This window comes from Aphelocoma coerulescens, chromosome 22 (genome assembly GCF_041296385.1).
Source record: "Aphelocoma coerulescens isolate FSJ_1873_10779 chromosome 22, UR_Acoe_1.0, whole genome shotgun sequence".
NCBI classification, from domain to species: Eukaryota; Metazoa; Chordata; class Aves; order Passeriformes; family Corvidae; genus Aphelocoma; species Aphelocoma coerulescens.
The window spans coordinates 916,143-940,552 of NC_091035.1; the positions used below are offsets into that span (position 1 = coordinate 916,143).

The following is a 24,410-nucleotide window of genomic DNA, read 5'->3' on the forward strand; positions in this document are numbered from 1 at the left end:
AGGCGGGCCGCGGGCCTCTGTAACGCGCGCGGTGATTGGCTCCCGCCGCACGAGGGGGCGGGACTAAAGAGAGGAGCGGCGCTGGGATTGGGCGGAGAACGGGGGGGGCCTGGATGTGAGCGTGAAGGGGGTTGGGCTGAAGGAAGAGAGCGGCGCTGGCGATTGGCTGCTGCGCGCCGGAGGGCGGGGCAACGAAGGGTATAAAAGGGCTTGGCGGGCCGCCGCGCTTGGTTTTCAGTCTTTCCGTCGCTCGGTTTCGTCGGTGCTGCTCCCCCTGGTGTTGCCAAGATGTTCGAGGCGCGGCTGGTCCAGGGCTCGGTGCTCAAGCGAGTGCTGGAGGCGCTCAAGGACCTCATCACCGAGGCCTGCTGGGACCTGGGCTCGGGCGGCATCAGCCTGCAGAGCATGGACTCTTCACACGTCTCGCTGGTGCAGCTCACGCTGCGCTCGGAGGGCTTCGACACGTACCGCTGCGACCGCAACATCGCCATGGGCGTCAACCTGTCCAGGTCAGGCGGCGGCGGGGTCTCATCGGGCGCTGGGATGGGGCGGCCAAGTAGGCCCGGGGGCTGTGGCGCTGAGAGGAGCGGGAGCCGCCGGGGAAGGGGGTTTGTGGGGGTGTGGGGGCGAGGGGGTGCTCTGGAGGTGTGGGAGGTCGCGGGGGCGCTCGGAGCCCCCTCAGCCTTTCCCTGCCCCCCCATTCCCCTCACGGCTCTCGCGCCGTTTTTCGCGGCGCGCGCGGGGCCCGTCGCGGCCGTGACGTCACTGCCGGCACCAAGTGGCGGGAAAAGCCGGCGCTGGCGGGGGCCGCCGCCATGGCCGCTCCTGTGGGGAACGAATGGCAGCTTTAAAGTCCTGTCGCTAGCAAAGTCCCTACAGAATTATGCGGAGCGTCAGGAAGAGTAATGCCAGTAGGTCGGGGAGGTGATCGTTCCTGCTCCGCTGCTCAGCCCTGTGAGACGCTTCTGGAGTGCTGTGCCCAGGTCTGGGCTCCTCACGAGAGGAGCGACACGGAGCTCATGAAGCGGGTCCAGCGGAGGGTGACAAAGATGAGGGGCCTGGAGCTTCTCCCTTATGAGGAAGAGCTGAGGGAGCTGAGGCTCTTCAGCCTCAGGAAGAGACAGCTGAGAAGGAACCTCATCCCTGTGTACAAATACCCAAGGGAGGGGTCAGAGGATGGATCCAGACTCTGCTCCATGGGGCCCAGGCGTGGGACAAGAGGAATAGGGAGGAGCTGCTGCACGGGAGGTTCCACCTGGATATGTGGAAGAACTTTGCTGTGTGGGTGTCCAAGCAGTGGAACAGATTGGCCAGGGAGGCCGGGGGTCTCCCCATACACCCACTTTTCCAAGAGTGTTAAAACTGTATATATCACGTCCCCTCCTGCTCAGTCAGCTCTCAGTCCCATGGGTCACCTGCCTTTCTCCCCTCCAGCATGTCCAAAATCCTGAAATGTGCAGGGAACGAAGACATCATCACCCTGCGAGCCGAGGACAACGCAGACACCTTGGCCCTGGTGTTCGAGGCACCGAGTGAGTGTTGGGTTTGGGAGCTCATTTGTTACTGGGATGTGTTCAGGCAGATTCATAAACCACATGGATGCAGGGGGGAAAGAAATGGCAATGGATCCTGCAGGAATGGGAGAGGACACCTGGTTCTTAAACTCTTGGAGCAGCCTGGAGATTGAAACTTCATCAGCTTGGCCAGTAGTTTCTTTGTAAGAGGAAGGCACAGATGCCCTTGGCTGTACCTTTGCAGCCTGTAAAAGGGTGTTTGGGGCATTTCCAGATTCCCAGCTTTAGGGAAATGAGGCGGATCTTACTGTCATTGTGGAGGTGGTTTTACTTGGAGGGAGAGGGGAGTAGCGGGAGGTCAACTGATGGTTGGAAACACTTGGTGTAACTGTGCTTAACTTTGCAGATCAGGAAAAGGTTTCTGACTACGAGATGAAGCTGATGGATCTCGATGTGGAGCAGCTGGGAATCCCAGTAAGTGACGACTCAGGTGACTGGTGGCACTGGTGTGGAACTGGGTGTTTGCCACGTTCCCATCAGATTCTGTAACACAATGACCTTTGGACTGCTGGACAAGCCTGGCACTGGCCAGGTGTCACTGTCAGTGCCTGGCCCTAGCCAGGTGTCAGTGCCCGGCCCTGGCCGAGTGTCAGTGCCCAGCTCTGCCCGGGTGTCACTGTCAGTGCCCGGCCCTGGCCAGGTGTCAGTGCCGAGCTCTGCCCAGGTGTCACTGTCAGTGCCCAGCTCTGCCCGGGTGTCACTGTCAGTGCCCGGCCCTGGCCAGGTGTCAGTGCCGAGCTCTGCCCAGGTGTCACTGTCAGTGCCCGGCCCTGGCAGCGTGTCACTGTCAGTGGCTGGCCCTAGCCAGGTGTCAGTGCCCAGCTCTGCCTGGGTGTCACTGTCAGTGCCCAGCTCTGGCCAGGTGTCAGTGCCCTGCCCTAGCCAGGTGTCAGTGCCCGGCCCTGGCAGGGTGTCAGAGGTGTGTCCCCCCCAGGAGCAGGAGTACAGCTGCGTGGTGAAGATGCCCTCGGCGGAGTTCGCCCGCATCTGCCGGGACCTGAGCCACATCGGCGACGCTGTCGTCATCTCCTGTGCCAAGGACGGCGTCAAGTTCTCGGCCAACGGCGAGCTGGGCAACGGCAACATCAAACTGTCCCAGACCAGCAACGTGGACAAGGAGGAGGAGGCTGTGAGTGGGGTGTCCGTGGGGCTCAGAACCAGCTCTGCCCTGTGGGGCAGTGCGGGACGGGGGAAGGGTTTGGCTCGGAAGGGACCTTTGGGGTCATGGCACGCAGGGACAGCGGCCGTGGCTCCGTCTGGTTCGTGGAGTGCAGCCCTGAACCACTCCAGGTTAGGGCCTTACCCCAGGAGCTCCCGCAGGGCAGGGCAGGGCAGGGCAGGGTGGGAGCAGCACTGGTGGCTTTGGCCTGAGCTGTCCAAGGGGTCTGGAATTCCTGCAGCTGCCTCTCCTGAGCCTGACCTGTTCTCCCAGGTTACAATAGAGATGAACGAGCCAGTCCAGCTGACCTTTGCCCTGAGGTACCTGAACTTCTTCACCAAAGCCACCCCCCTGTCCCCCACGGTCACACTCAGCATGTCTGCAGACGTTCCTCTGGGTGAGTACCAGTGGCTCTGCCTCACAAGTCTTGGAGAATTAGAACTTGAGACTGGATTTTGTGTAGAACTTTCTGAACGCCCTTTCTTTATTCTCTTCCGCAGTTGTGGAGTACAAGATTGCTGACATGGGACACTTGAAGTATTACCTGGCCCCAAAGATCGAGGACCAGCAGGAAGGCTCTTAACTGGAGTGGCACTGAGGGGGATCTGCTCCTGGCTGGAGCAGGGAAGGGTGGAGGCAGCAATTCCAGTGCCCTGGAGCATCCTGGGAGCGCTGTAGCCGTGTCTTGTAGATATCTCTGTAAATATTTCTCAATTTACTATTTTGCTATACCGGTATCATTGGAAATAGGAAACCTGAGTTTTTCTAGTCTGTTCCTGAACTCCCAGTAATCTCTTGGATGCTGTCTGAAGGTGAAATTTCTTACTCCTTTCAGCTTGTGTTGGAGAAGAGGGGCAGTATTTAATGGGTCAAGACGTTTCCTGGAGTTTCCCCTGCGGAGCTGTAGTTTAGGGTTGCTGTTTTATTACACCACAAGTTTATGTGACCTTACTTCATTTATTTTTGAAGCTGATACTCTGACTGAAACTTGGAAAGTGGAAATAAAAGAATAGAATTTCCTGGAGCTTTTCCTGTTGAAATGCAGGTGGATGAATCAATGCTTTTGCAGCTGTGCTGATGTGCCCTGATTCCTTCCTCAGGGCTCAGAGTTGCAGCGTTGATCGCTCAAAGGTGGGAGAGGGGTGCCAGAGTCTGTTCCTGGGCCTCCCCACAGGGCACTGGTGTCACTGGGAGCCACTGGGCTGTGACCCCCCCTGGGTTTGGCTGTGCCGAGCTGCAGCTCCCTGGGTGCCTCTCGCCCACCCTGGGGCTGTCAGGGCCGGAGCTCTGGGCTCCAACAGGAGGGGGCAGCCAGGGAGGGTCGGGCTCTGCTCCCGGGGAACGGGGACAGGAGGAGAGGGAACGGCCTCAGGCTGGGCCAGGGAAGCTCGGAGTTGGATATTGGGGAAAATTCCTTCCTGGAAAGGGCTGCCCAGGGCAGTGGGGGCGTCCCTGTCCCTGGGAGCGTTACAAACACGAGTGGATGTGGTGCCAAGGGTTCGTGGTGACCGTGGCGGTGCTGCTGTGCTGACAGCTGGACTTGGTGATCTTGTAAAGCCTTTTTCCAACCTCAACGATTCCACATTATTTGGGAGGCTGTGCACTTCCCACGGGTCAGTAAGACACGAGAAGCCTGGACATGAACTGTCTGAAAAGCTGTCCCTGGGCAGCCCCAGCGGGTGGGCAGCAGGATGGCACCGGCAGGATGGCACCGGGAGGATGTCACCGGCAGGCTGGCATCGGCAGGATGGCACCAGTAGGATGTCACTGGCAGGATGGCACCGGCAGGATGGCACCAGGAGGATGTCACCGGCAGGATGGCACCGGCAGGATGGCACCGGCAGGATAGCACCAGCAGGATGTCACCAGGAGGATGGCACCGGTAGGATGTCACCAGGAGGATGGCACCGGCAGGATGGCACCGGCAGGATGTCACCAGGAGGATGGCACCAGCAGGATGGCACCAGGAGGATGGCACCGGTAGGATGTCACCAGGAGGATGGCACCGGCAGGATGGCACCAGGAGGATGGCACCGGCAGGATGGCACCAGCAGGATGGCACCGGCAGGATGTCACCAGTAGGATGTCACCAGGTGGCAGCGCCGGCGAGGGAACGAACTCCGCTGGGTCAGTGACGCTGCTGCCGTGGGAGGGACAATCCCTGCTCGGAGCTGGGGACGGGACAGCCCCGGCTCTGGCCGCCCGTTGGGACCAGCACTGCTGGGGATGGCCTGCAAGTGTCCCAGGCCAGCTTGGACGGGGCTGGGAGCAGCCTGGGACAGTGGGAGGTGTCCCTGCCCATGGCAGGGGTGGCACTGGATGGGCTTTAAGGTCCTTCCATCCCGAACCATTCCAGGATTCTGATTTTTAGACACATTTTCTGCTCCTGTGATGCAGGTGCACCCTTGCTGAGCTGGCTCGTGTTTCCAGATCCTTTCCCATTTATCCTCCAGCTTCTTTGGCTTGCTGGTTAATTCAGCACCCTGAGGAAAACATCTGGAAAAGATCTTTTGCCCTCAAGGTTTTTAGCTCTTGCCCGGAACAGGGGTGGGTGCCTTAAATAACCAGGGGCTCCTTTCCCCTCCAGAGGTGATGCTGGGATGGAGTTTCCCCTGCGGTACCCACGGCAAGCAGGTGCTTGTGGAAGAATTTTGCAAACTCGGGCTTTAGTGAGGAATCCGAGGTTTGTGATGTGGAAGTAGGGAAGGGTTCTGGGGGTGATGTAAAACGTAAAGCTGGGCCAGTGATTGAAGCAAATTCTTTCTGATGCAGCTTCCTGCTGTAGTGGGGGTTACCAAACTCTTCTCTGTGCTGTTCTACCAATTAACAAATTGTAAAAATCAGCCAAATGCTGTAATTTTTTTTTTTTTTTTTTTTTACAGCTGAAACGACAAATTGAGCAGTCTCGTGTTGCAAAAAACATCCTTTAACATTGGTATTTACACACTTGTGTCCTGTCTGATCTGTACAAATCCTGAAAGCAGCTGGGGGTTTCCTTTGCCATTGCCATGCCCAGATAATCAAAAATGTAAAGAATACTCCTCTTAAAATACAACAAAAAACCCCAGGTACACACACACCGCTCAAAAATGGCTGGGCATGTTAATAAATGCTGGGTGTGTTTCTTCCTGTTTGAGAGATGAAGCTTTCAAGCTTTATGTTTAGATTTTCTTAGCAAGGAGAAATTAAATAAGAATTCTTTTGGAATTTTAGGCGCTCTAAACCCACCCTGTACTCCATTAATTTACAGGAACCTCCTTGGGGAGCTCCTCGGAGGTGCCACACCCCCAGCTGGCCCCCCGATTTAACATTAGCTATTAAATTATCTCCATAAAATGAAGTCCTGCCCGATGTCTGTCACCTCCCCAGCCCTGCCGTGTGACATCCCGCAACGTCCCCACCTCCCTTTGGAGAATCGGGGGGGGATAAAACCCCTCCGAACTCCGGGCGAGCTCGGCCGGGACAGCCCCGGCCGTGACCTGGAAGGGAAGCGGCGTCACCGGGATCAACTTCCCGGGGCCGCGGAAGGACAGGCGGGGCCGGGATGGGGCTGGCCGGCGGCAGGTACCGGGGCTGGCTGGCGTTGGGTGGGTTTGGGGTGTTTTGGGGTGGGTTCGGGTGGGTTTGGGAGCGGCGCGGGGCCGGGGCGTGCCGGGATCCCCCATCCCAAAAGGGCCACAAAGCGACATCCCCGCCCTTCCTGGTTCGCCGAGGGGGGAGATTCGGGGCTGTGGTTGAGGGGATTCAGGATTCCGGGCGGAGGTGCCGTGTTTGGGTTTCCTGGCGCTGCCCTGGCGCCTCCGCGGGGTTTAAAGCGCAGCTGCCATATTAGAAATTTTGAATTTCAGCGTTAAGTGTTTTGGCCAAGTTGCTCAGGCCCCGAGGATTTATTTATTTGGCTCACAAAGAGCACAGCACTGTGCTGGTTCCTGCTCCTGAACCTTTGTGGTGCTCACTCGGTGTGAGGCTCAGTGGGGTTGAAACTGGCCCTGAAACGTGAGGCCTGAGAGAGTATTTTATATTTCTATTTTATACACGTTTGTCCTCAGCAGCCTCTTTCTTGTTGGTAAGTGAGGCAATGAGAAGGACAGGGCAGCCTGTGCAAGTGTAAAATGGGAATAATTCCAAAGAAGCCACTGAACAGTAAATAAGGGGGCAGAGTCGGGAAATCGGGCACCTTTCAGAAAGGTTGGTTTATTCTGGCTTTTCCCCCTCCTGCACTTCCACCCCCGGGCATGTGGGACAGCCTGGGGGTGTTTGGGTCAGTGACCTGAAAAACAGGGATGTACAGGGAATGCCGCCTGCGGGTGGGGCGTGTTTCCATTATCCATGGGGCTGAAAATGTTTTGTCCGTGTTTGGGTTTTGCTACCAAAACAAAAGCCCAAAGTTCAAATCAAAGGTTCGGTGGTGGGGATTTCAGATCAGAAGGGATTTTATAAAAGTCAAGTTTACAGCAGCAGGAACAAAGCTGGGTGGGGAATGTGGCAGCAGTTAGGGAGACAAAGGGTTTCAGTTCAAGCAGAGACTCAATATTTTGGGTGGATGCATCACCTCTGATGCTGAAGAGTGTTGTGGAAACAGCGTTTATCCCTTCCTGTTGGCACCGCTGGAATGTGCGCTTTTGTTCTCTAGATTGCACACGTTCTCAGAAGATAAAAGCGCTGTTGAGGCTGGCAGGTGTGGGAAGCCCTTTCCTGCCTCTCCCCTGGGAATCCCGGTGTCCTGCTGGCAGAGGTGCCCGGCCCAGTCCCGGCCCTGCAGTGCCAGGGGGAGGTTGGCAGGATGGATCCCGGCTCCAGGCCCTGGGAAGGCTCTGAGGGTCAGCAGCTGGCTCTGGTCCCTGTCCCCAGGGTGTCCCTGGGCACAGAGGGGCAGGACTGGCCCCTCGCTGGGGCCCTGCACTGCACACCCTGCCGGGGCTGTCCCTGGGGTTTGGTGACCTCACCACTCACACTCCGTCCCCTTGTCCTGCTCCCTCTGAGTCACTCCTGCTGTCTCCATTTCATTCCAGTTTCCAGTGGTCGGGGTTGGGGTTTTATTTCCCAAAATTGCTCTATTGCAAAATCTCCTGGTGGTTGAAAAGCTGCTTTGTTTAGCTCTGGTTTGGGTTTATTTGCTGGTGTCCCGTTCAGAAACAGCCGGAGCTCGGACGCCTCCGTGCTGGCAGCTCCTTGTGGAGTGAGAGCTGGGTCATACCCTGGGCACTGCTCTGGAATTTCGACCTGGTTTGAAGCACGGGTTCTACCTTGATTCCAAATACTGGCAAGCCCTGTTGCAGCTGTACCCATTTTGTATTTTAGGCTTCAAATGAAATGCTGAGATCCCCTGTCTGAAAAGTTTTCATTTATGAAGAGGAGCAAAGATGCCCTTTGGGTAGCACAGCCTTGACACAGGAGTTTCTCTTCAGAAACTTTAGTTCCGTGTCTCTCAGACTCCCATCACCCAGTTTTCTCTCCTGGTTTTGCTCTCCCCCTGTTTTCCAGGCTGTAGCTGATGCCCAGGCGCCCCTGGAATGATGTCGTCACGGACCAATCTCTCTGCTGGGATTCCCAGTAGCAAAGTCAAATATTCCAAGCTCTCCAGCACTGATGATGGATACATTGACCTGCAGGTAAAAAGTGGGGAAGGAAGGTGTAAAACCCCGAGGATGGGCAGCCACAGCTCAGCACTGCACAGGCAGCAGCTCAGAGAGGGACAAAGCCTGGTGGGAGCCAAACCCTCAGCCCTGCCCCTCTGGAAAGCCCAAAGAGCCTCGCTGGGAACAAGACTGGGAGCAGATGTGAAGGGATGGGAGTAAGGGCTGGCTCAGCAGGGTCTCCATGGGCAGAATTCCTCATGGAGGGGCCGTTACAGAGCCCAGCAGCAGAGCTGCTGCAGCACTTTGCCCCATGTCACCTCTGCCAGCTGTGGGCTTACATCTGTGCTGCGGTGGGAGGGGAGCTGTGCTGGGTTCAGCTGTTCAATTTTTGGGTTTTTCCATCCAGTTCAAGAAGAGCCCACCAAAAATCCCCTACAAGGCCATCGCACTGGCTGTGGTGCTGTTCATGATCGGGACCTTCCTCATCATCATCGGAGCCCTGCTGCTGGCAGGGTACATCAGCAAAGGTGTAAGTGGTTAATGGCACCTCTGGCACCGGTCCTGCACTGTCCCCAAAGCTGCCCTGAGCCCTCATTGACCATCAGGAAACAGCCTCAAGTTGCACCAGGGGAGGTTTAAATTCAAAGTTAGGAAAGGTTTGTCATGGAAAGGGTAGGAAAAGGTGGGTACAGCTGCCCAGGGCAGCGGGGGAGTCCCTGTCCCTGGGAGTGTTCAGAACACGGGGATGTGGCACTCGAGGACATGAGTTAGTGGTGACCATGGGGTGGTGCTGGGTCATGGTTGGACTCGATGACCTTAAAGGTCTCTTCCAGACTCAAGGATTCCACAATCCTGTGATCATGTTCAGTGTAGGAACCCAGATCCAAAGGACGTGAGCAGGGAATTCATTCCCAGCACAGCCTGGCTGTGCTGGCAGCCCCGCTTCCCTGGCAGCAGAGCCCTTGGATCCCCCAGTCAGCCCGGCTGGAGCAGGCTCAGAGCTGGGCTGGGCATGTCCAGGAAGGGCTGAGTTCCTGGTCCCTGTCCCTGGGGAGGTCACATCGCTGTCCTGGAGAGGCCTCAGCCCATTCAGATCATGCAGGGATGGGGCAGGAGCTGCCAGACCTGTGTGGGGCACGGCAGTGCTTCCCCATCTCCCTGTGGCTGTGATCCATGGAAAGGAGATCTGCTCCTGGAGTTGTGGGTGCTTGTTGCCCTGTGCTGTGTGGGCTCAGGGTACCGTTGGCAGCTCTGCGTTATCTCTGGGGGAGCAGCAGCCCCTGGGCTCTATCAGCAGCGCTCCAGATCGCTGGGCTCGTGCTCGGCCACGCTCCCAGCCCTGGCTGCAGATCCAGGGGGTCCCTGGCGAAGGACGAGGTCCCTTGAGGGGTTCCTGCAGCAAAGAGGAGATGCCAGGACAGGATTAAAGGCTCAGCCTGACGACAGCTGAGGTGTTTCTGATTGAAGATGGGTTTTTATTTCTCAGCTTGCCAGGCCTTGGGGATGGATCACAGGACCATGGGATGGTTTGGGTTCGAAGGGCCTCACAGATCATCTCATTCCAACCCCCACCTTCCTGTAGACCAGGCAGGGTGTGAGAGGGAGGAAAGCCCCTCGTGCAGATCTCACTGCCCTGGGCTCTCTGTCCCTGCAGGAGACCGACCGGGCCATCCCCGTGCTGATCATCGGCATCCTCGTGTTCCTGCCCGGCTTTTACCACCTGCGCATCGCCTACTACGCCTCCAAGGGCTACCGGGGCTACTCCTACGACGACATCCCCGACTTTGATGACTGAGCTGTTAATTAATCCCACTCTAATTAGGTTGGTCAGAGCTGGTAGTTCCCCTGGACGCCGGGGCCTGGCAGGGCACAGCTGATGCGTGTCCCTCACGCGGCGCCGCTTCCCGGGTTTGAGGTGTTGCAGGTTTTCCAGTTTGGGGGGTGGGGGCTTGAGCACGGAATTGACCAAAAGGAACCACAAAGAACTTGGGATTTATGGGATTTTTCCTCTCAGGGTTGCATAATTCCGCTTGCTGGGAAGTTCTTCCTGGGCGAGGCAATTCTTGCAATTTTCCAAAAATAGGTGAGCTGGTTTCAGCAGCAGAGATCCTTGGTTTTTCTGCCAGTGTTTTCTAGAGTTTACTTTAGCTTCCCATGAGATTGTGGTTATTGTTGGGTTACCTTTGCAGACAAACCAGAGTTAAACTCCTTTTGCTCTCTGTCCATCAGAAATGCTTCCAAGCTACGGGTCCTGAGCTTGCCTGGAGTAAATAAAGTCCGATGTGCACAAGAAGGGGAGGGCAGCACTTGCAGGAAGTGGTTTTACACACGGTGCACTTGCTGCACAGCTCCTTGTCAGGCTGAACAAGCCCATTTCCTCACACACATGTTCTTCCCACGTGAGCTTTCCTCATGCCACTGCTGCTTTTGGCAAAATCCGCTTGTCCTTCAGAAGGACTCCTGCTGGATTTTGCTTATTATTTGAAACAACCAAATGGATACCGGGAGAAGGATTGGAACCCAGACCAGGACTTGAGTGTCTAAATACCAAAAATCTTGGGTTTGGCTAATGTGGGTATTGGAGACACTTGAATTCCAGCTGTCTGTGTTTTGGAGTCCTTTTGTCCTTGTGTAGATAATTCACTGTGCAGAACTGCCCAGACCAGTGCAGAGAAGTTCCCAGGATAGTTTGTGCTGCACAAACCCCCTCTGGATTGCTTTGCTGGCTTTGCTGATGTGTCATCCAGGGAAAACAGAGGGATGGCTCCACTGCTGTAGGGTAAAGCCAGCCTCTCCTGAGCTGGGAGTGTCTCAGTGTCCTGGAGAACGAGCAGTGATGCGAGTGGATGCATTCAACATGAATAAAGTTCTGTATTCTCTGTAACCAAAAGTTTGTCTTTCCCACCTTCACAGGTGTCAGAGTGCACTAAAAGCTGTCCTGGGCTTTAGCTGCTGTTGCCTCCAGCTCCCAGGTGCTGCTGGAGTGAGGGAATGAGGCAGCAGCTCTGGAACAGCCCCACCTGCTCTGGAACAGCTCCCAGCACCCTGGGCCTGCTTTGGGGCAGGTGCTGCTGCAGAAGGTCAGGAGTCCCTCCTTGAACCCCAGCCCTGGTTAAACGGGCAAAGACCCCGAGCTTGAATTGCTTTCTCAGGTCCCAGTATCCCATTCCTTGTGCTGTGCAGGGTCACCCCAGCAGTGCCAATCTGCACAAAGCACTCTGCAAGTGTCACCTGAGCCTCAGGTGGGCTGAACGTTCCAGAAGGAGGGGGCAGGAGGGACTGACAGTGCAGGGCAGGCCCATGGAGGTGTCCACAAGAGCAGGGCTGGATGAACACTTTGCTCTGAACGTACTCCTAGAATTGCCTTTTCTTTCCTCCGTCAGTGCTCCAGATTAACCCAAACCCTGAGCCAAGTTCTTTTTTTAACCTACATCTCCTCTCTCATTTGTGTCAATTCCCCCGTGTGAATCCCAGCGCTGCACTCTGAGGAAGAACCGGTTAAATTCAGGATCTCCCTTTCCACCTCTGAAGGCACAGCCTGGCACGTTCTCTCCTGCTGCCAGCCCGGGACACGGGACACGTGCTGCTGGAGCACCTGGAATGTGTCAGTTAAAGCTGGGTCTGGCCAGGACAGCGGCTGCTGACATCAAACCATGAATCAGCCTCTCTTAGGGGTCAAGAATGTGGGTTTATTTGGGTTTGGGGAGAGGGGACAGGAAATGAATGGAAGGGAAGTTTAGATGGAACAAGCAAAGAGGGAGGGAGAAGATGCAGAAAGTTGGGAAGTGGGGGTCACCCAAGTGGGATCGATAAATGTAGAGGACAGCAGAAGAAACTGGACTTTGATGATCCTTGGGAGCTCCTTCCAACTTAGGGCATTCTATGACTCTGTGATTCTGAGAACATGCTGATGTTCCTGGAGGAAAGGAATTCATGAATTTATTTTTCTTTGACAGAAGCAAAGTCCTCAGGCAGCACAGTGGATAAATAAGCAGGGCTGTGTGAGGGATGGCCAGGAGAAAAAGTCCTCTCTACAGGGTTTGATTTGTATCTAATTGGGGAAAAGAAAAACACTTCTGGGAAAGAAAAAGGGGATTCCGACCGCTGGGAATATGTGGATCCAGAGGACTTCATTCTTCAAGCTGACCTCCAGGTTTTGGGCAGCCCTGACTGACTCCCTGCAGTGAGGGGGAATGGGAAAAGGCCTGGGAAGGAGTTTCTGGTTCTAGAGCAGGGCTGGAATGACAAATCAGGCGCTGATGAATGAGGATAACTCTGAATAGCTGTTCCCTTTATGGAGCATCCTCCATTCCGGGCAAGGCAGCTGTCTCAGGGAAAAACAGTCGGCATTTGTAGAGCCTGGCGGGGTGTTACACACAGAAGCTGTGGAGAAAGAACAGGCAGCCAGATTCCAGGCTTTTCTCTGGTTTGGGAGTGCTTGGATTCGTGTCTCCTCAATGCCATTCTTCGATTGCTGTTGCAGGGTGTAGTTACACAATTAATTACCTGCTTAATTTAACCATGGAGTTACTGGTAAGATTTGGAAATGTGATTTTGGAGTCCTGTGGCCTGAGCTACCAGCAGTGCCAGAGAAATCCTCCTGGTGTATTCTTTATAAAAGCAAAGATTTTAGTCAATCTCATGATTTTTTTTGAGTGAACAAAGCCATAATTATGCAAAGTACTGTGAAAATGGTGCCATAAACCCTTGAAAGAAGAGGCAGAAATTGTGCTTTGGAGGTTGTCCAAAGTGGTGAAGGGATGGAGAGAAGTTTCACCAGCCTGGGGATTGTGTGTGAGCCCCGAGTCCAGGGCCCTGAAGGGATCCTCACCCTCACCCTGTCCTGGGCTCTCAGTTCCTCTCTGCTTGAAGTTCCCCAGCAATGATGACTCTCACTCTGAGGATTTTGCATATTTCCATGCACAGATCATGTAAAGAGACATGGAATCATTAGGTTGGAAAAGAGCTTTAATTAACGTCATTGAGTCCAACCACGAATTCCCAACTGACGCCATTCCCGCTGCAGGGAAGCAGCTGCAGGCTCTGCAGGCCAGTCCTGGGAAAGCAGGTGCAAGTACTCCAGGCAGCGACTTGACCTGTGCCATAGATGTTTTTGGCATCACTGCTGCTCCTCTCTGAGATTCTCCGTGTGCTTGTGCTGCTGGAAGTTCATGGGATGGGGAGAAGAGCAAAGCCCATCGCTGGTCCCGTGGAAATTCGAGGTTGGAACTCCTTGCTCACATTTTCTCAGCAGCAGTTTCTATTTCCTCTTACTTTTTGGTAACCTCATCCTCGGGGCCTGGCTGTGGTGCCTTTTCCTCTGGTCCTAAAATAGGAGCCAGACACAGGTAGGGGGACAAAAGGGGTACCTTTTATGAGGATCCTCAGCTGGGTATTGTCCTGTTTGGAAGAGGTGTGAGGAGCAGGGCACTGACCTTAGTCCTGGAAACACTGCAGTAGAAGTTGTGTGAAACAACACAGAGAGGGTGTCAGGCTACGGCCCCCGGGCTGTAAATACAGCCACGAACCCAGTGCCATGTTTGAGCCAACAGCAAAATGTGCTGCAGCATCTCTGGTGCTTCCCTGGTGCTCATCCTGCAGGAGCACTCAGCCCAGGCCGGGTTTGCTTTCTGTCACCTGCAATTAGCCAAATCCAGCATCACTTTTCACAGAGTCACGGTACAGAAACAGGGATTTGCTGTGGCATAAAAGCCACGTAAAGACCCCTCGGGGCAGGAAGAAATGATTCAGCACAAGGGCTCTGTCCCTGCTCGGGCGGTCTGTGCTGTGCCCTGCTCCGAATGAGCTTCTCCGGTGCTCTCCTCCTCCTCGTGCCTGGTCCTTAAAAGTCCCAAACATCAGCCCATTCACGGAGCTGCTCCTCACGCCTCTGCCTCTTCCTGAACCTCGCCTTGAGCTTTCTCCTGGCCCTTCCCTTGGGGTGTTTGTCCAGCTCTTCGCGAGATCTCTGCCCTCAGAGCACCTCCAGGTCTCCGGGGCTGATCCTGCCTTCCCAGGTGGCCTCTCCCCTTGCTGTCCTCGGGAGCTGCATCCCTTCAGCAGGTAGGGAACACCACCCAGCCCTCGGATTGCTCTCAGGTTTCCTCCTCCCAGCTCGGGGTAGTCCTGCCTTCACTTCTGCCTTCTCAACCGGGTGAAAAGAAACAATTTTTTGCCATTCTCCCAGGGCTCTGTGTTGACCCAGCCCTGCTTCCCTGCTCCTGTGTGGAACATGGATGTGCACATGCACAGCAGTTCCTCTCCCTTTCCTGAATACAAAAGCAGCTTGAGGTTTTTTAGGAATGCTGGATTTGACTAAAAATAGTCCAGACAGTCCAGCAAGGCCGTGGCAGATTCCTGCCTCCCAAGAGAGTTGGCTTTGTTCTGAGGCGGAGCCAAGGGTCATGGGGGGAAAAACTCAATTGTGGATTAGAAATTATTGTTTCCAATTGATTTAATTGACTGGTTTGCTGCTCCGAGCTCAGAAAGACCTTGGTTTGTGCTGGTTCAGGACCTGTTACCCTGAGGCCTTTCCTTCCCTGTTTTCTCCATGTCTAGGAAGGTGTTAAGAAACTGCTTTTAATCAGAAGCAAGGCAATTACTGGGAGCTCTGTTTGTGGCCTGCATGGACAGAGCTTTCTTCTGATAGGAATCAGGAAGTTACATTTCCTTCCTCCACACTGTACTTGGGTTGGATTCTGAGCCATGCTGTCCTCATCCCCGGGGCAGCACAAAGGCTGCTCTGGGAGCTCACGGATCCACGAGATTCATGCAGAGCTTTTCCAGCTCTGCAGTTACAGAGAGGAACAAAACTGTGATGAATCTTCTTTGAGAGGACTTACAGCTCCTGTGAAACAGCAGGTTTGGCACTGAAGCAAAAGTTCTGTGGAGGAATCACCGTTTCATCCCAGGCTGTTACAGCAAAGGGCAACAAATCCACTAGTCACCACTAATTAATTTTATTTTGAAATATTTACTCAGGCTGAAGTAGTAGCCGCTCTGAAGTATTTAAAGGATTAGCTGCCTGCTAGTCTTTCGTGCCTGCAACCACTTATTTAAGCTGTTGCTGCAAATCATGCTGTTAACCTGTCATGAGAGGTTTTAACCTTCCTTCCCTTGTCAGTGGGAAATGCCTGGTGCAGATGGTCCTGCTGATGTGACAGTGAGAAATTAAACATCCAGTCAGGTCCTCTGGGCTCTCTCCCCAGCTTCTTCGAGGAGGGGCAAGACAGAAAATGAATACAGTGATAATTGTCTACATCAGGGTGTTGCAAAGCCTACGGAGGGGCTGTAAGGAGTTCAGGGAACATGAGCTGGTTGGAAATGCATCCCAAATGCCTCTGTGCTGTTACCAGGGCAAATAATTCCTCTCCCCCCTGCTGGCCTGCCAGCACCAGCAGCTCCAGTGCTCAGCCCTCCAGCCTGACGTTCCCTTGCATTGGTCAGACCGTGCTGTGCTGGGTTTAGTGCAGGTGGGCAAACCACACCACCCAAACCCGCTGCCCAGGGAGAGTTCAGTCATGCAGGGGCATCAGTTTCTGAGCTAAAGCCATGTGTAGCAAAGGAAATGTCCTGGATCTAGAACAAATCCTCGAAGAACACTGAGAACTCACCTCAGCAGGGATTATTTCTTACTCTCAGGCACGTGTTCAGTGTAAAAGGGAAAGATCGAAGGTCCTTAAACCTACAAATACTAATTAGCATCACCATGTTTGTCGCAGCTTTCATTAATGTGTCATTAGAAGAAGCCTGTCAGCTCCTATAATCCTCATTTTTCTTGTCTCTCAGCACTAACAGTCCATATCACAGCATGGCCTCTTCCCTGCTATTTTGGGTGGTTCTTTTCCAGACAAATGCCTTATTTTCTCTGTATTTGATACTGGAGGTCAAGTGAATCCTCTCTGCCTTTTATTGCACCAGAACAGAGGCAGGATTGTAACACGGCCAGTGCAAATGCTGCCTAAAAATAAACCAGTGGATGGTCTCCAACTTCAAACACAAAAAGTGTATTTGTAGAGGTCTCTCTTTGTTGCACGACCGCATTTCAGATCACTGAGGAGACACTTCAAAGTTCAGCTCACAAACAGCTCATGGTTTAATCCTCCCCGCCAAACAAAGGCAACTCTTTGACTGGATCCGTGGTCGGCTGCCACACTGAGCCCTGGATCATCCCTGGAGCAGGGGCAGTGCCTCCCACCCTGGCCACAGGCCCGGGGCTGCAGAGGGACAGGCAGGCCCACAGCCCTTCTCCCACCTGCACTGGGAACAATTCAACAGTGGTAGGAGGGCCCAGAGCTCGCAGAACACCTCAGTGACACCGTTTGGCACCAATTAAGAATAGCAGAGAGGTGGCACTTCAGGCAGGGAAGAGGTTAACCAACTAAAGGGCAATTTTGGGGGGAAAGTTGAGTTGGAGTTCATTGTTCCAGGCTCTCTGTGGATTTCTTGTTTGTCCTTTCATCTCTGATTCTTGGTTCTTATCACAAAAGGGGTTGCTAGTCCTTGTTCTTTCTGGTTTTATTTGGCCTGTGACCCTTTCAGGGCATGGCCTGTGCCTTCACCTGTGAGCAGGAGCACAGAGGGAAAGCTGTGCTGGGAGGGAACTATAAATAGAGAGCCGGGCCAGCCCTGTGGCATCCGTGCTGCTATAATTGCCTGCTCTGCACTCCCGTGACAAGCCTTGCTTCAGCTGTCAGGGCAAGGAGGAACTGCAGAGTGTCTCCACAGCCAGTTCCAGTGCTGGACTTGCCTGTGGAGCTCTGCTTTGGGCCCAGTTCTCCCTCTGCCCCCGGGAGTTCTGCTTTTTCTCTGTGTGAGTGACCGTTCCTGGCGTCTGCCCAGTGGGATTCGGGCAGTTCAGTTTCAGGAGCTGCTTTGTAGAGGGCTGGTGGTCTAACTCGTGCCTCAGCAGCACTCTTGTTTAATCTGCCTTTTGCCCCTTGCTGGAGAAGGCCGATGTGTTTGTGTCACTCCTGATGTCACTGTGTGGTTTCGTTGCTATGTGCTCACACGAGGGATTAAATGAGTCACGGGGTAAAAGTGACCCAAGCCCATCCTTCCTCTCTGAGGATGTTCTTTGGGAAGGACTTGCAAGTGGGTTAAACCAGGGACTGTGTCTCTGCTCTCCCTTCTCTGCTGAGGGATGAGTAAGCAGCCACGAGGCGCTGCTGTCTGTGCTTTGCAGAGTAAAGGACCTTCCCTTGAACTCTCAGTGCAGGTGGCTCAAGAAAACCTCTTTTATTCTGTGCAATAAAATTCCTCTAATGGACTTTAAAATGATTTTGTGCACCATGTCCACCCCATTTTGGAAGTAGTTTAAGTGGGAATGAGTTGCTCTGGCCCTGCTTATCCACATCTGTCCACAGCAGCTGCTCTTTATTGCCAGAGCTTTGAACAGCCACACCTGAATGTGACACAAGGTGACAAATCCCAGCTTGTCTCCCCCTTGGAGACCATCCCTGCAGATGCCTCAGGCTTCATCCGATGGGAGAAGATCTAATGCAACAGAACTCCAGGGTGAGTGTGCCCAGGAGAGCAAAACCATGGGGAGCTGTCAGCCCCGGGCTCCCGCCGTGCCTCTGCCGCTGCCCTGACACCTCCGAGCCGGGAGATGTGGCTCCAGCGACTCAGCATTTTGACAAGGACAGCCTGGCAGCAGAAGAGACCAGGGAGGACAAATGCATGCTGCTTTCCTGGCCCCTCCTGGTCCCACTCTTCCCAGGATCTCAGCTCATTTCAGGGGCTGTGCTTTCAGGAAGCAGACTGGGGATGAACTCGGAGAGGTGACTCAGCCCATCTCCTCCTCCTGCCAAACACAGGCTTTGCCCCTGACTCAGCAAGTGAAATCTCATTTCTTTGGTACAGCCCTGAGGTACCAGACAGAACAGCATCAAGAAAATTGCCTTCTCCTCCAGAGCACAGGCTGTCCAGCTGAGTTAGTGTCACGGGGAGCGCTCTGCAGCACTCCCCCTGCCCTGTATTCCTGACAGCTTGGGATGAATATCCCATGGCCAGCGTGGCTTGAGCAACGCTACAGGGAGAAGCAGAGGGACTTGTCCTGGCTTGTTTGTACTGTGCTGGGTTGTTTGTACTGTGCTGGGTTGTTTGTACTGTGCTGGGTTGTTTGTACTCTCCTGGCTGCCACAACTTCATCTCCACTTACAAAATACTTTGCAAACCCAAAGCTGAAGGAAGGTCCCCTCTCTCCAAAAGCTGCTGGAGGGGAAACCATGAGAGGACCAGCAGGGATCCAACAGTTCTGCAACCACGCAGATCTCCTCTCCTGCTCACCTATTGATTTGTTCATTCTGTGAATTCAGACCGCTGTCACTTTGCAAGCGCTGCTGTTCCTCCCCTGCTATCCCACGCACAGCAGGGGCTCTGCCCTGTGGATCGCTGGCTGGAGCCTCCGTAATCTGAGTACTTGGCCTGAGATCCTTGGACCAAAAGCCCTCTTTGCTACCAAGAGCACTTTGCACTAATTAAACTTCATAAGATTCTTCCTGCCTCCATTTTGCAGATGACAAACCGGAGGGCTGAGCTCGGCTGACAGAGCCAACGTCGGTTCTGAGAAAGAAACACATTTTTTCTGACTTGATTTCCACCTAACATTGGGGGGAACAGCAAGTCATGGCTGTCCCTGAGATAACGAGAAATCCCTGTGGGTCGGGAGCTGGAGGTGTTTCCCACCAGATGTTGTAGATGGTGTTTTAACCAAGGGCTGTTCACACTCGCTTTCCTCACCTCACAAAGTGAAACTCAGGGTCTGCCCAGCTCTTCCCCTCAGTTACCACTCCATATTCCAGAGGGAGAAGCAAAAAAATCACTGTTGGTGAGTTGTTAACGTTTTTTTGCCTTATTTGGGGGAGTTTTCACTCACCTCCTAGGCCGCTGTTGAAATACCAGGGGCTTCATTTCTATTTTGTCTAATCCAGTGAAAGATATTCCTGTTATCCATACACAGGAATGCTGGGTTCTTCTTAATTGCTGGACTCCATCTGTGGGATTCACATAAAATATTGTTAATCTGATGCAAGGCAAGCTATTTTTTTTCAAATTTTCTTTTTTTATGTTGTAAAAACCAAACTCAAAACACACCAAGGAAACAGGATTGGAAACAAGCTATGGATGCCAGACCCAAACCAATTTTAGAATCACAGGATGGTCTGGGTCCATTGGAAGGCCCTGGAAGACCATTTCATTCCACCCCCCTGCCAAGGGCAAGGATGCCATTCACTAGATACAATCCCTGGATGTGAAGTTTCGATTTGGTCTTTTGGACATCCTGTGCTCAGATCAATGATTCACATCCCACCCGAGACACCACTTGGATTTAAAATGGAAATTTTGAGTAAGAGACACCGGCCAAAAACATTTCAGCATTTAAATTTATGCCAGTAACGTCCATGCTGCATCCGAGGAAAACCCTGACCTGCAGTCCTTGTCTTCCCATTTGATCCACACACAGAGCCATGAAGAAACAACCAAAACAAAGCTGGGGAATGTCCTCAGTAAAGGTTCCTTGGGCTGTTGTGATAGCACGGTGTCCCTGGCTCTGCAGAAGGACACACAGCCCAGGGGGAGGCTCGACTGTGCCCCACAAAATCTCCTTGTGGAGACTTTTAGCTCCATGTGGGCACGATCTCCTCACAAAACCCCATCCCTGCTCATGGGCTGTGGTGGGGCTGGCAGAGCTCCCACAGCTCCCAGTGCCCAGGCACCCCCTCATTGTTACTACCAGGATCAGTTAACACCGGAATATTTATCCTGCAGGATGCGAGCAACATGATGGGTGCAAAGCAAGGGAGGAACTGGGACCTCGGAAAGCCAGTCTTACTGGAACTTAGGCTAGTTAGGACAGTTCCAGGAGACATTTAGGTTTTGTATTTATGACAGACAGGTATTTCACACTGGATGAAGTGGGAAGGGTGGCATAAGCCTTCTCTAGGGACTAACTGGATGCAGCAACACCTCACCTGTTCAGGTAAGTCCCTGAGTGAGCTTTGAGTAGCTCGGGAAATCTAGACAAGATGTAGGATAGAGGAGAAAACAAAGGGAATGTGTGTCCTTTTGGATCTCAAAGGTCTGCACACCAAATGATTGATGAGTGCTAATTTCTGCTGCTGCGTTGTCATGAAGGACGTGCACATCCCATGGCTCCAATTCTTCCACCATTTTATGGACCTGTGAGTCATTCAGGCAGGGAGCAATTGAATGTTTAGATAAATTCCTCAGGGTTCTTCACCACATTTTAATAACACAAAGGATATATGCCAATAATCCCAGTGAAATTATTTCTGCTTCTGCAGCAGGACAGTGTGATGGCATAAGATGGGCTCTGGCTTCCTGAACAAGGGAAATGCCAGGGAATTTTCTCAAACTTTGCAGCATGGGAGGCCACCTGAGAAGGAATTTATCAATTTAAGATGAATAAGAACTGAAAAAGGCTTTCCTGGGTTTGAGCCCATGGTTTTGGGGGATCTAGCTGTGCCAAATTCAATTCTTGGAGCACTAAATCCACCTTTATCATCCTTCCTCTGCTTGTCCTTGGGATTATCATGACCCTGAGGTCTTTATCTGTTACATTTCAATGTGCCTGATGTGTTTTAACTCCCCTCCCACAGATCTCTCGCTGCATCACCTGTATTCCCTCCTGCCATCTTCCACCTGGGGAGGGCGGGCTGGAAAATTGTAACACTCAGAAATAAAATAAACAGAGCTGTGTCCCTGTCCCTGATTCTGAGCACAGGGAGGCCTTGCAGGGAGACTGAGCACACACGATCTGTCTTCCTGCACAAACTCCTGTCAACAGCAAAACTGCTGCAGCCTCAATCAATCTGGCATTACAAAAACGTCCCTCCCGTCACGGCCCCACGCTCCCCAACCCTGACAAACAAAGGCTTTCAACGTTTAAAAGCTGCACTAAAGTCTATGTCTGTGTTTGGGATAAGGCCAGGTATTGAATAATGCCGAAGGATCGATATCCACAATCAAGCCTTGTGCCTTAGCCCTGCCCTATACAGTTCTCTATATGTCTCATTGGAAAACCTTTTAGGAGCTTAACCAGCAGAGTATTGCAGTGAACGTGGGAAAAAATAAGCCCGAGGATAAGCACAAATGCTCCAGAGGCCTCACAGGGTTTCTTGTCTTAAAGTAAGCTCCTGGGTTTTAATGGGATCGGATGAAACCCTGTTTATGGGGCAGCGGGAGGGAAGGGGTTGGACAGCTGGTGAACAAACACCCCGCTGACATGCCCGGCTGCCAAACACTGCACAAACAGCAACGTTTAAAGCAAGGACCCGGAAGATCAACAGAGAATTGCAGGTCTGGGTGAAACTGCTGCAATGGGGTCCAATTAGTGCCAGTGGTCCGGGGAACGCTTTCCCATCGACTCGGGACTGCACCTTAATCAAATAACAGCAGGGCTGGGGGGAGAAAGCCCAGCATGGGTCAGTATCTCCTCAAGGACAGCCAGGCTAAGGGAGCAGGGTGGGGGTGTGAGGAGAAAGGGCAGGAATCAGCTGCAGGGGCTCGGCCCCGGCTGCCCAGAACAGCCCTGAGCAAGGGAAGCACCCACGAGCTGATGTGTCTGAGAACTGCACGTTCTGGGAAGGGCAGGACACAAATTAAAGCGAGTTAACGTTGTCAGAAGCCATTAGGAATGTCAGATGTTGCCGAGAGGGACGTGAGAGAGGCAGCATCCAGCGCTGGGTACCGCAGATGTCAGTGGTGCCTGAAAACACCCTGCTCTCTGGGCTGGGGGGGGGGGATTTGTCACGTTTGTGTCACATTTGTCCCAGCCCCCACCAGAAAACTGGAAATCTCAGAGAAGTGGGATTGGTGGAAGAGGATGGATGTGGTGGAGGTGTCATCTTTTGGGGGACTCAGCTTAGCCTCCTCTAGTACAACAGGGAAGGTTTAGGTTGGAGGAATTTCTTCACAGAAAGGGTGATTAGACATTGTAATGGGCTGCCCAGGGAGGTGGTGGTGTTACCAACCCTGGAGGTGTTCAAGGAATGACTGGATGTGGCACTCAGTGCTCCAGTCTGGTTGAGATGCTGGTGATTGGTCACAGGCTGGACTCAACCTCAGAGGTCTTTTCCAAACTAAATGATTCTGTGATCCTTTTGTTCCTCCCTAAACTCACTCTCCTATTGTAAAAGTTGGATCTTCCCTAAAAGAATAATCAAAAAAAAAAAAAAAAATCCAAAAAGAAACCACAAAGCCCCAAAAGGGCCAGGGGCACCAAGCGAGCACATTTTCCTAGGGGCTGGAAGGGACCCCCAGCTGAGGGGCCCCAGGGGCTTTACCTGGGGACCTCATCAATACCCATCAATAGCTGCAGGCAGGTGTCAGAGGTGGAGCAGGCTCTGCTCCCTGGGGCCCAGCAACGGGACAAGAGGCAACAGGCAGAAACTGATGCACAGAAAGTTCCACCTGAACACGAGGAAGAACCTTCCTGTGTGAGTGACCAAGCACCGATTCCTAGAATCAAAATAATAGAATAACATAGTCTCCTGAGCCGGAAGGGACCCATCAGGACCACTGATCCAACTCCCAGCCCTGCACATCCCAACAATCCCACCATGTTCCTGAGAGCATTGTCCCAACACTCCTGGAGCTCTGCCATCCCTGGCACCAGGACCATTCCCTGGGGAGCCTGTTCAGTGCTCCACTGCCCAGAGAGGCTGTGGAGTCTCCCTCACCGAGGATATTCCAGACCGGCCTGGACACACTCCTGTGCCATGTGCTCCGGGATGCCCCTGCCTGAGCAGGGAGGTTGGACCAGATGCCCCACTGCGGTCCCTCCAACTTGACCCATCCCTTGACTGTGCGATTTGTGTCTTTCCTGGATAAACCTGGATAAACCTCCCTGCAGCCGGAGGCTTCTCCCTCAGGGAACACGAGGCCGCTTCCCCCGCCGAGCGCCCGGGCCGCCATGGCGGCCGAGCCCTGAGGGAGCGGGGCCGAGGCCGCGCCATCTTGTCGGGGGCGGAGCGGGGCCCGTCCCGCCCCGTGCTCTGCCTGCCGGGGCCGTCCGGCCCCGCCGCACTCGCCGCGGAGACCGAGGGGAGCGGAGCCGCAGCCCCCAGCGCCATTGCCGCCCTCAGCCCGCCATGGCAGGTGAGCCCGTCCTCCTCCTCCTCCCGCCGCCGCCCGCCCTGAGGGAGCAGCCCCGCGGCGCTTCCCCGCCGCGCTCTCCCCTCAGCGCTCTTCCTTCGGCGTTCTCTCCGCCGCGCTCTGCCTTCAGCGCTTTCCCCTCGGCGCTCGCCCCCCAGCCTCCCGCCCGCTGTCACCTCCGTGCCGGCCCCCCCATCCCCGCACACCCGCGAATCGCCCCTCGCTGCCGCGGGCCGGAGGGTCGCGGCTCCCCGCAGCCTCCACCATGTTACCCGGCCGCGGTTCACCTTGGCCGCGCGGCTCCCGCGCCGTCCGCTCCTCTCCTCTCCTCTCCTCTCCTCTCCTCTCCTCTCCTCTCCTCTCCTCTCCTCTCCTCTCCCTTTTATTCCGCATTTATGGATTAAATAAACCCTTCCCTGTGCTCCGTGCCGGCGTCCTCTGGCTCGGCATCATCTCCCTGGGATGGGGAAGGGGCGCGGGGGGTGGCCGGGGTGGCACCTGCGGCGGGGTCACCTGCCCGGCGAGCAGGACCAGGCGGGCATCCATCCCTGGGGTGCGGTCTTTTCTCTATACCGCTGAGGTCATTATTTTTTTTTAATTTTTTTTCCCCTTTAATCTGAAACAAAATGGGTGGCAGAGCCTTAAGCTTGCAGATGGGATGGAGAAATGCAGGTTAATTCTCCCCTGGTCCTGAAGGGGTGGCCTCGCTCTTTCCTGATCCCGTTCTCGTGATACGCTTTAAAGCTTTCCCCCCCCCTTTTTAGATTATTTATTTGCCTTTTTTTTTTTCTTTTTCAGTGCACATCGAGGCAGTAAATATTTCCATTTTCTGGTTTTAACTTGCAAGCCCCGTTCGATATCGTGTGTGGTTTTCTTTTGTTTTAAGGTACATTTTGGGTAGAAAGAAGTGATGTAGGTAGCGCAGAAAAATGCCCGAACAAAGCTTGTTGCAAGCCTGTTAGGTTTCCTAGAATAAGG

General features: G+C 53.9%; 3 protein-coding genes across 4 annotated transcripts in view; all 3 read left to right on the top strand.

Moving 5' to 3' along the window:
- The first annotated feature begins 183 nt into the window (after positions 1-183).
- On the top strand, positions 184-3,757 carry PCNA (proliferating cell nuclear antigen). The gene is made up of 6 exons (XM_069035354.1): positions 184-509; positions 1,435-1,532; positions 1,921-1,988; positions 2,509-2,703; positions 3,007-3,130; positions 3,234-3,757. The coding sequence occupies exons 1-6, from the start codon at positions 289-291 to the stop codon at positions 3,314-3,316; spliced, it is 789 nt and encodes a 262-aa protein (XP_068891455.1). The 5' UTR covers positions 184-288; the 3' UTR covers positions 3,317-3,757.
- A 2,434-nt stretch (positions 3,758-6,191) lies between these two features.
- Positions 6,192-11,202, top strand: TMEM230 (transmembrane protein 230). The gene is made up of 4 exons (XM_069035355.1): positions 6,192-6,297; positions 8,218-8,345; positions 8,719-8,841; positions 9,967-11,202. The coding sequence occupies exons 2-4, from the start codon at positions 8,247-8,249 to the stop codon at positions 10,105-10,107; spliced, it is 363 nt and encodes a 120-aa protein (XP_068891456.1). The 5' UTR covers positions 6,192-6,297; positions 8,218-8,246; the 3' UTR covers positions 10,108-11,202.
- A 12,143-nt stretch (positions 11,203-23,345) lies between these two features.
- The window catches only part of SLC23A2 (solute carrier family 23 member 2), a 51,983-nt gene continuing 50,918 nt past the window's right edge, over positions 23,346-24,410 (top strand). The window contains exons 1-2 of one of the 2 annotated variants that reach the window (XM_069035649.1): positions 23,358-23,435; positions 24,231-24,318. The gene's annotated coding sequence lies outside the window, so the exon portion shown is untranslated. Of the gene's footprint in view, positions 23,436-24,230; positions 24,319-24,410 lie in introns of both variants that reach the window. The other variant, XM_069035648.1, reaches the window with a different exon arrangement.